The following is an 11,347-nucleotide window of genomic DNA, read 5'->3' on the forward strand; positions in this document are numbered from 1 at the left end:
CGATTCAGAGCTTGTCATTCACAACTTTATTGCACACAGTTTTTAATAAAAACCTCTGACTCTCAGCATAGAACAAGACACTCATATACCACTGATAAATTACGGCAATAAATTAGCTTTAAAGCTGCAAGGGGACACAGGGTTTCTGTTTAACACATGATAGTCAAGAACACACAGAGGAATTCACCCACATATAAGACACGGTATAAAAACGACATGTTTGCTCTGAGCTCACATTTCCCAAGGACAGGATATTCATATAAAAGTTGATATCTGGGTACTGTTGAAGTAAACGTATACCAATTATGTTATGTTTAATAATTATGGTATGTTGAATAAAAACAGTGCGATAAAAGGAAAATAAATTTTTAATATCACATAGAAATTTGTTCTTATTTTTTCTGACCACAAGTATTTTTTACTTTTACATGACATATATATTACATATATATGTCAATTATATTGGCACATCAAGTTTCATATAAAAATACAAATATTGTTCAGTCTAAAGGCTCAATCACTCCATTATTTAAAGATGAGTTGATGTGCTGAAACACAAGAGATTATTTCTGTTGTTACATTCTTCCCCAGTTTCTGTCTATAAAAAAATAGTCCAAGCTGAATGTGTGGTTGAAATGTAACAGAGCTGAGCGCTTTAACATGTTACTTGGTTTGCTTTTATGTGTGTTTTATGTCTACTCTGATTTTCTGTGATTGAAGTTTTCTCATCAGATTCCCCAGAGAACAAACAAAACACCACCAGAGACAAACATTGTCTGTCGTCACATCAACATTGAACTTCCCCCTGACAGATAATCTGTCTTTACTACGGGACAGCAAACACCTCTGAGATCAATAAGTGTTAGTGCTGGGTCTTTCCATTGAGTGTGTCTTCTTTTGTTGGAAGGCTCTTAAGGAAGTGTTCAACATTCACAGTAATACTCTTTTTCTCTTCCTGTCTTCGAGTTTCAAAAGTTAAAATCTACACAACTCTTTTTCTGTTCTATGAGTAAGAAACTCAACCAGGAGCTATTTAGGCTAAGCTTATGATGAAGAGAGAAAACAGGGTGAAACAGCTGGTCTGCCTCAAATCAAAGTGAAAAAAATCCATCTTTGAGCATCTTTTCAGATTCCAAGTTAATACATTAAACCTGTTTTTATTTATTTTCATTCAAATGAAAACTCAAATGCATTCTTGACTCTGGATTACTGAGCTATGGACCTTAATAGGGACTGTTGATCAAATCACCAATACATAGTGCCTCAAACCTTTTCTACCATTTGGACTTAGTCCCAATTTATTTTGTAATTCTAAATTAATAAGTCATTTTTCAAGTTTACATAATGCATAAGGGTTGGCTGTGGCTCAGTGGGATAGTCACTTCATCAGAAGTTAATACTGATGGGCACTTTATGTATCTGCCATCAGTGTGTGAATGTGCTGTGAATGGGTGAAAGTGACATGTAGTTTCAAAAGCACTGACTAGTTAGAAGACTAGAAAAGGTAAGAGAGCACTTTACAAGTCCACGTCCATTAACCATCTATTTAGCAGGGTTGATTAAAAAAAGAATTTAAATGTAGCTCCTGTGAGGAACTTTTTATTGTGTTGTTTTTTCAGGTCCTCTGTGCACAAAGCTGCAGCTCTTATATCTTTGCTTATTATGTCCTGTAGTCGTGTTTTTGAATAAAAATGTCTTTTAAATGTCAAACATATCTCTCTTCATGAATCTTTGCCATGGAAAATGTAAACGGGGCTAATCTTCGTCTGACACCTACCCTTCTCCAACTGTTTCAGACATTAAAAATATATTTATAGAAATAAACAGATTTGTCGCTGATGGTTTTGTTTGTTTTTGTAGCTCAGAGTCATCAGAATTAATAACAGCCTGTTTCAAAACCAGCTAAAAAAAAATCCTCCCAGGAGCTTTAAATAACCCAAATAGTGTGTACTGTATATTGTTTTGTACATCTCATCCTGTTTTTTAGATTAAAAATCTGATCTGTTCATTCAAAACATCAAACCCGGGTAAATGACATCTCGTTTTAACACCTCTGCAGGTGTTCCTCAGGGTTAGCAGGTGAAAGGAACAACTCCTAGCATTAAGTGTCTTCAGAGTATTCTGTTTGAAGTCCAATAAAAGTCCGTAAGTGATGTCACTCAGTGTTTGTTGTGACCCAAGACTCAAGTTTTTAAACTCACTGCATCTTTCCAGACCTCTGTAGACCGCTGCTCGTCTCTACGGCAGGCTACATGCTCCAGGATAAAAATCCAGCACCCCAACTGATACACAACTGAACATGCTGGGGTTCATTGTTGGTGATGTAGGCACCAGGTAATGTCACATGTATTCAGAACAAATGTAAATACACATGTAATGATGTCACCGTTCATTAGCATATCAGGTTCACACTTCGAGACTAAAAACTCATCCTGTTGGTGGACCCAGTTCAGACCCAGGTTCCTCTGCAGTGCTGTGTGAGAGAGCCTAGCCACCAGTCTCTCTCTTTCTCTCTCTCTGTTTTTGTTCCATGGGTGTTGCACCCACTCAGTCTATACCACTTCAGTGTTCAGTTTCTTCTTCTCCTGTTCTGATACATTCAGGAAGCTAATCTGACATTCATGCTCATCCTGTCCTGTTTGCCGGCACCTCGTCTTTCCTCCCTGTTGTGATGATGATGTTGATGATGATAATGTCAGACACTGGCAGAGGGCGTGGCTACAATCCCTGCAGTGACCCTGCAGTACAAGGGTGGCGGTCAGCACCACCACCCCGAGTGTCATCCCAGCCAGCACCAGCAGGATGATGAGCTGCACCTCCGACAGGCCAGCAGCGCTGCGCTCGCTCACTGTCACCTTAAGCAGCCTGTCGCCTTGAGGATTGCTGTCATTGCTGTTGGTGATGCTGCTCCTCTGGTTTCTCCCCCCAGTGGTCAGCTGAGGTCTGACCCCGCCTCCCCCTCCTCCTTCCCAGCCGACCGTCGTCCAGCCAGGCTCTTGGTTGTTGTGTCTTATCAGCACAGTTTCACAGGTGGTGCCGGTGTAGCCCGACTTGCAAATGCAATGGAAGCCTCCGGCAAGATCCAAGCAGCGGCCGTCATTGAGGCATGGCCGGCTGGCACAGTCGTCCAGGTTGACCGTGCAAAAGCGTCCGGTGAGGCCAGCCGGGCAGAGGCACAAGAAGCGGTTGACACCATCCAGGCAAGTTGCGCCATTGGCACATGGCTTCATCAGACAGTCATCCACGTCTATCTCACAGCGCGCTCCCGTGAAGCCGGCCAGGCAGCGACACGTTAACTTCTCTGCAAAGCCATCTGCATCCTCACACAGACCGCCATTTTTACACGGAGACCTGGAGACAGAAGAGAAACACGCGTGACTTAATGGCTTTGAGGGCAGCTTAGGCTGGAGGAAATGTGATCAGTTCTGCAGGTGTGTTTGTAATGGACTAAGGAAAACTTTCCCTGATAAAAAAAATGCACTAATGAAAATTAAGAGTTATTAGAATTAGTCAAGAGAGGAACATGTTTGATCTCAACCCATCAAACAGTTGTTGAGATATTTGAGACTGGACTAAGCCATGATGAAGAAGAACACCTGACAGACCTCCTCTGATGGCAGGGTCCGGTCTTCAGGTGACAGTCTCTGCCATGGAAACCTTCAGGACACAGACACGTGTATTCACCACTGTCCTCCATCACACAGGTGGCTCCATTCTGACAGGGCTGCTGCTGTGAGCACACGAACAGGTCTGAAACATGAAACAAGACCAGAAACATGACACAAGAACTGACATAACACCTGAAATATTGAGCTTACACTGGAAACATCAAAAAAGACCCAGAAATTCCACAAAGACATGTAAAGCCAAGCTTTGGAACTATTTTGATGTTTCAAATACACAACTATGTTCTGCTGCAATATTCAAGACCCCAAAATTCAAACTAGAACCAAAACATTACGTGGCCTTAAAGCACATGAAGGCATTCTCTTAAAAAAAATGAAAGTCTTACACACAGGTCCTTATAAGTGTTAGTTATAAGACAAAACACTTTCTAACTTTCTGGGAGATGCACGGTTTGTAAGGACACACTCTCTGGCTTCTCACTGGGGTTGGTGAATGAATCACCTAAGTGCAGAGTCAGGTGTGTTTGTGGCTGATTGGCCTTGATTAAAGCCAGGTGTGGGGAGCTTATATATACTCCTGGAATTCAGTGCTCTGTGCTGACTCATTATCTCACCTTAAGAGGTAGTGAGAGGTTCTCCCTGTGTTGTCTCTTGTTGTCGGTGTGTTCATAAACACGAACAAATAACTTTTTGTGTATTTGTGTCTATTGCCAAAATAACTTGGGGTGCTGGGTAGTTGATATACCCCAGCCTTTTGTGTTGAGTTTTAAGGCCTCCCTGGCAGCCTTTACTTTCGTGAATTGTTTCTGGGTCTCCCGGACAATTTAGTTTCGAGTCAGCTGCTTGGCAGCAGTGGTTTAGTTGATAATTTTCGGTGCATTAGTTAGAGCGGTGTTTTGGCTCTATACTATTTTCATTGTTCCCTACCCCCCCTCCAATCTATCGCTTGCGATTTTTGTGGTTATCCTTCTTATAACTTTAAGACACCCCTGGGTCCGCACCTGTGTCCCACTTTCCCGTTTTCCTGACAGGGTTTCTGTAGTAAATGTTAAACTGAAATAAATCAGCATGTTTTCTGAAGTTTCATAGTCAAAGACAAATCAGTATTTTGCACATTTTGTACTTTTTCATCAATATTAATTCAATTACCGGTAAACTTTTTCACAACTGAAATGTTAAACAAGAAATAACAGAACAAGACCTCAAACATCAAACATCAAACTTGACCAGAAACATCAACAACAATTTGATTGATCAGTTTTATAGCTTGAGAGTTTTACAAAAATGTCTATCCCAGTGTCTGATGCAAAAACATTTACCTACATATATTCTTCTTATTCATTAAAAAATATTAATATGTAATACCAAGCACAATAATATTCAGCGATGGGTTTTATTTTCCTTCATCTTGTTATGAAGCCTGCATGATCCTTTCTTTGCGTCCTTCATTCCACAATATTAGCTCAGTCAGACAAATCACATTTGTGTCGTTTAAAATATTTATTGCAGCAGAACATAGTTTGTGTTTGTCGTCTAGGCTCTCACCTAATCACTTCTCACAGTTTTAGTTTACATGCAGAAATTTGAAGTGTGGCGGGATGATATCGTAAACCCCCCAGTCAGAGTGTACAGGTGGATGCTGGGGTAGTGGTGGGGCTAAGCCAGAGTGCAGAACTGCTGCAGAGGAGAGAAACTTATTGCAGCTTAAATAGACCGCTAATTGTGAGGAGGTGTTGTCAGGTGAATGTTGAGAATGAGGCATGTCCAGTGTGAAATCAGTGCAGCTCCAGTTGACTGCCTAAACTAGCTCGCTGGCGTCGCCTTGTTTGTTTACTTTTGGTTACTGTAGCAACTTTTAACCAATCACCTTAGGCTGATGTCATGAGTTTGGTTTCACAACACATCTAAAAGTGTGAATATTTGCAGGTTATTTTAAAACCATTTCTAATAGATACAAATGATCCCAAAGTCAGACTATTATTGTGATTATGAAGGGGTAAGATGTGCTTTGGTCTGAACACAGCTAATCAAAGTATTTAAAACTAAGGTACTGCTAGTTCCTTGAAGTAAAGGACACGAGTATGACTTCTTCTGTTTAAAATTTAAAACATAAAAAGTAAAGGGTGTCTTGTACCTTACCTTTGTCACAGAATCGGCCCCCCCAGCCTGGCTCACAGCTGCACTGCCATGGTTGCTGACAGGAACCGTGCAGACAGCCAGGCATCGGCACGCAGCGGTCACAGTGCTGACCGTCCCAACCAGGGTCACATCTGTATACATACAGGGACATAGGAACAGTTACACATCGGCATTTAAGTTTAGATATGATTTGATTGTTCAGTTTTATGTGACATTTCACACCTCCTGTACAACATGATCAAACTGCAGAGCAGGGGGTTACAAAACAAATCCATACATGTGAAATCTCTGACTGCCTGTTCACCTGTGGAACATCAAAGCAGCACCTGAGGGTGCTCAAACAAGAGGATATGTGATCCTTCCAGCCCTCCTTAACCAAATGACTGAAACATTAGAGGAACACAAATCTTGATATTGCCCGAAAGGGAACAGCATACCCCCCCCCCCCCCCCCCCCCCCCCCCCCCCCCCCACACACACACACACACACACACACACACACACACAGACACACAGACACACACACACACACACACACACACACACATAACCTACACACACAGCCATTGATTTAACAGGACCACATTATTTATGGACATCTCACCTGCACACTCCTGTCTCGTCACAGCGGCTGTTGGTCACGTTACAGCTGCAGTCACTTCCTGCAGAGAAGAAGAGTTCAGGTTTTATGTGATATGGAGACCTCTTTTAGGTCTTTGTCTATACCAAAGCAATATATATTCATTGGATAAATATAGAAGGCCAAACAGAGATATAACTTCTTGTATATTTTAAATTGTACCAAACGTATCTATCAAGGTTCTATCTATACAGTTTTAAATTAAACACTGACTATCGTGATATATAGGTGTTTACCATGATGTCATTTGCTGGTGAAGTTTTAAGTAGGCAGGCTAAAATATCCACTAAGATAGAATGTTGTTTGCAAAAACATTAGTGAGCCAGCAAGCTCAGGTTAGCCCACATGCTTTAATGTTGCATAGATCTGACTCTGGCTGCTAAGTTACATTTGCTGATAAAATAAGTTGCAAACGGCAAGTTAGACAATTTACCAGTCAGATCACCATAAGATCAAAGTGGATGAGATATCTGAAGTTGTCCACTCAAGACAGTATTTTGTTACACAAGCTATAATGACCAATTTGTCCCTGTTACAAAGCAAAATGATGTTAGCAAATTTATCAAAACTGATATCCCACATGAATAAAATATGGTGCCAGTTGGGTTTTACTCAATGAAACTTTTCGTGTTTTGTGTTAGACTCTGTCTTGTGGTGAGTTCTGGTATTGGTGACATGAGCAGGCTCTTCTGGAGAGTGCAGGTCGTCTAGTAACAATGCTACAGTTCACTTAGCAGACGCTTTTATTGAAAGCAACGCTCATCAGACAGTAAGTACAACACAAGCGAGAATCTAGAAGCTTTTTCTTAAGGTGCAAATGGACTGTTTTTGTCGCTGTTTTGTAAGCGAGCAGCAGAGTTTTAAATTTGATGCGAGCAGTAGTAGCTGTTACTGGGCAGCAGTAGCTCAGTCTATAGGGACTTGGGCTGGGAACTGGAGGGTCGCCGGCTCAAGTCCCGATGCAGACCAAGTATGGAAGTTGGTCTGGTAGCTGGAGAGGTGCCAGATCACCCCCTGAGCACTGCCAAGGTGCCCCTGAGCAAGGCACCAAAACCCCTCCCCACCACCAGCTCAGGAGCGCCCGCTGTGGGCAGCCCCCTCACTCTGACATCTCTCCATTAGTGCATGTCCATAGGATCCTGTTTGTGCATGTGTGTGTTCATGACTTACAGAGTGTAAAAACTGAAATTTCCCCTTGCAGGGATCAATAAAGTAAATCTTAATCTTAACTGGAAGTCAGTGTAAGGAGATGAACAGCGGAGTGACATGTGCTCTTTTAGGAAGGTTGAACACCAGTCGTGCTGCTGCATTTTGTATCATCTGCAGGGGTTTGATGCATGATGCATGCATGTAGGAAGACCTGCCAGTAGAGAGTTGCAATAATCGATGCGTGATATCACAAGAGCCTGTACCAGGAGCTGTGTAGCATGTTCTGACAGGTAAAGTCTGATCTTCCTGATGTTGTACAGGGCAAATCAACATGACCGGGCAATCGAGGCTACTTGAACCTTAAAAGTTAGCTGGTCATCAATCATGACACCCAGGTTCAGGGCAGACTTTGTGGGCATGAGTTTGGTTGTTCCAAGCTGGATATTGATCTGTGGTTGAATAGAGGGACTGGATAGTGACATCAGCAGAATGCATTTCTAAGCAACCATTGTCTTCATTGGTACTGTAGTGGAGCTTAAAATATGCATAGTGTCGTTTTCTTTGGATTTTTCCCTGCAGAACTGTCCTTCAAATAGAAATAAGTCAACAGGCTTTGAGAGCCTGCAGGAACAGAGAGGTAGGAACCATTTTTGTAAATTATAATCTCTTCTCACATTGGAAATAAAAGTGATTCATACATTTGGCTACACATAGTACCTGTATTTCAAAGTCCAATAAGTGTGTCCTTGACTTTGCACAGCTTTCATCATCATGTCTGCTCTGTCACAAAATTGTTCAGCTTTTTTTTAATTCACTTTCTTCATGAGGTTACCTGGGGACACCGAGGCTTACTCACAGACCAGCGTTAAAAGGGAAGAGATGGAATGAGGACTGACTGTGGTTCAGATGACAAACTGTTGAGCATGGATTGGATTTAAACCAGCAACCCTCCCCATGTTACCTGTGTGTGTGTGTGTGTGTGTGTGTGTGTGTGTGTGTGTGTATGTATATGTGTGTGTGTGTGTGTGTGGTGTGTGTGTGTGTGTGTGTGTGTGTCAGCTGTTACTATTTATTTGAGTGTTCTAGGTCTCTGGTGAGACATTAGTAGTCGACAGTTTGACCCCTCGCCCCTGGTGCTGGGTGAGCCACGTGTCGAGTGTTACAGTGCGTCTGTCATGGAGACAGCTGGACAAACAGGAAGTAAACGACCTGCTGCTATGTAGTAAAAGAAGTATAATGCCTAGTTGAAACACATTTTACTGATAGAGCTCTAACATTGATTGGTTACTTAAAGTTGGGCCGTTGAGGAGCAAGGGGCCCTTGTAGAGCTCTACCATTGGGAGGGTGGTTACTTGCTCATTTTTTTATATAATCATTGATGCACCCCTACTTCCAAACATTAACTGTTTTCATTTAATAGAAAAAATACATAAACATAAAATCATTCAAAACAACTTGTACCTCTCAGAAAATCAAAAATATCAAACAGACAACATGTTCTGCATAAAGCTGAATACATGTTCAACAAAGACAAGGCTGATAGAAGTTATTTCCTGGCTGTTTTTTGGTCCTAACTATCAAATGCAGCAGCGATTACTTACCATCCAGAGATTTTTCCATGATGCTGAAGTAAAGATGCTACAATGTTTGCGATGAGTTATTGTTGTGTTAGCAGCAGTTATGGATGATCCTAACAGGTGTTGGATGGATTATAAGGAAATTGGGTTCAGATGGTCCTGATCCTCTCTGGAGGAATTACAAATACTGTAAGTGATCCTGTGAGTTTTTATTAAGTGCCATAATCAAATCTAGTTGTGTGTTCAATACTTTCATTTTTGACTAAATACTTGCAGAACTGATGATAATTCCATCATCCTCTGCTGGATTGTTTGTCTACAACAAGTCCTTAAAGTTACTGTTTAGCTTAGGTTAGCATGGGCGGCTGTGGCTCAGTTGGTAGAGTCGGTTGTCTCTCAACCGGAAGGTTGAGGGTTTGATCCCCAGCTCCTGCAGCAACATGTCCAATGTGTCCTTGAGCAAGACACTTAACCCCAAATTGCTCCCGCTGCTGTCGGCGGCGTATGAATTGGTATGAATGGGATTAGTTACTTCTGATGGTCTCACTACATGTCAATGTGTAGGTGTGAAATGTGAGCAGTCTGAAGACTAGAAAAGCGCTTAAGTCCATTTACCATGCTAACAGGCTAACCTCAGATGTTGCAAATGGTAAACATAATCTTGAAATTATGAAAGCATTGTGAGTATGTGAGCACTACAATGTTAACTTGTATCTCAAAGCCTTGCTTGTTTCAGAACTGCCTGACACAGCTGTCATTATGAATGCAGACTATTTTGTTTTCAGAGTTGATGTCAGTGAATATCTTCCTTAGTGTTTGTTTGGAGGTGTTTCCAGGTGTAAGGAAGTACAACTGTATGTAAAAATATTTTTTCTGCAGTCATTCACTGAAAATTTATCTGAGAAGCTTTCAGATTCTTCTTTGTCTGGAGGATCAAACTCTGCTTCAACTTCACCATAACAGCAAAGTTATTAGCATGAATATTCTTTTCTCTGTGTATAGACCACCAGTCGTGAACTCTGACCTCTCAGCTCTGAGCGCAGGTGAAGTGAAGCTGCGGGTGGCTCAAGTGTCCACTGGAATTTGAGGGGATTGTTTTCAAAGGAGGTCCTGACGGAGAGACAACAGGCCTGTCCTCGGAGCTTTGGCAGTTCCAGGACAGAGCTCCGGCAGCTCAAGCACGGAGCTCCGTCCTGAAGCTGCTAGGAACGCCGGGAACGTCAACCAGGTCACACTTAGTGGAAGAACAGCCGGGGGTGCTAAGTGTTATCTGAGAGAAGTCAGACAACAGCAAGTGGAGGGTTAATCTGACAGCTGGGGGGGTTTGGATTAACAGGGAACAATGAACAGCTGAGGCCTAGTGGATCCTCACTGAGCACGCTGAGTGCAGTGCACATTCATCCATTCATTTAGGCATTACTAAACGATAAAGATTTACTGCCTCCTCTTCATCTCAGGACTGTTGACCAGTGTTAAGAGATGCTTGAAATAAACAATACTGACTGTGTTGATAATACTGGGGCTGTTCTGATGGACAACCAGGACCACCAGAAAAACCAGGGGCCACCAGGGGTTAACAGGGCAATCAACGGCCACAAGGGCCACCAGGGCCATGCAGGGTTCTACCTGCAGGAAGCAAAGTAAAGCTGTATTCGTACAGGATAGGTATTACCTATCAAAGTTTATTAAAAAAAAAAAATAACCAAGACTGAAATGTAAAAAACACATCAGTTAAAGGGATACTTCCACTATTTGCATTAAGCTTTGTATCATTACAAACCTGGTAGTATTTTTGGTCGTGTATCCAGCCCTCATTTTCCCCTGAGATGGGAAATCTCAAGTCTGAAAAGGAGCTTCCAGTGACGCAAAAATCATCATTTTGCATCATCGGTGGCTGCTGTGGTTAGCGGGGGTGAAGCTACAGACCAATCACAGATCAGTGGGTGGGACCTCACTCCCAGAATCGAAACTTAATGTCCGCCATATTGCTTGGTAGCTATGCTAACAGGCTCTGTGGAGAAAGCTAATAATGGCGAAAATGATGTTTCAACTTCACACTGATATGGATGAAGGGGATTTTGAAGGTCTTGTGCTCGAATCGGATGTTCGTGGCTATCTCTACGAGCCGCAATATAGTGGCAAGGCAACTTCTGCCGACAGGCGGGTGTTATGCCTGCTGGCCGCTGCCGGCCGCTGGCTGCAGCAGCCGAGCCGGCG

General features: G+C 42.4%; 2 protein-coding genes across 3 annotated transcripts in view; one reads left to right on the plus strand and one right to left on the minus strand.

The window, feature by feature from the left end:
- The window catches only part of ncoa4 (nuclear receptor coactivator 4), a 182,416-nt gene that overhangs the window by 21,184 nt on the left and 149,885 nt on the right, over nt 1-11,347 (plus strand). The gene's annotated exons all lie outside the window — the stretch shown is intronic.
- dlk2 (delta-like 2 homolog (Drosophila)) overlaps nt 4-11,347 on the minus strand; it is a 27,990-nt gene continuing 16,646 nt past the window's right edge. For both annotated transcript variants that reach the window (XM_061040832.1, XM_061040831.1), the window contains exons 3-6: nt 6,369-6,426; nt 5,766-5,896; nt 3,606-3,750; nt 4-3,351 (exon numbers count right to left, since the gene is read on the minus strand). In XM_061040832.1, coding sequence (XP_060896815.1) covers nt 2,553-3,351; nt 3,606-3,750; nt 5,766-5,896; nt 6,369-6,426 — 1,133 coding nt within the window. In that variant the 3' untranslated portion in view covers nt 4-2,552. The remainder of the gene's footprint in view (nt 3,352-3,605; nt 3,751-5,765; nt 5,897-6,368; nt 6,427-11,347) is intronic.

Source organism: Labrus mixtus, chromosome 6 (genome assembly GCF_963584025.1).
Source record: "Labrus mixtus chromosome 6, fLabMix1.1, whole genome shotgun sequence".
Classification (NCBI taxonomy): domain Eukaryota; kingdom Metazoa; phylum Chordata; class Actinopteri; order Labriformes; family Labridae; genus Labrus; species Labrus mixtus.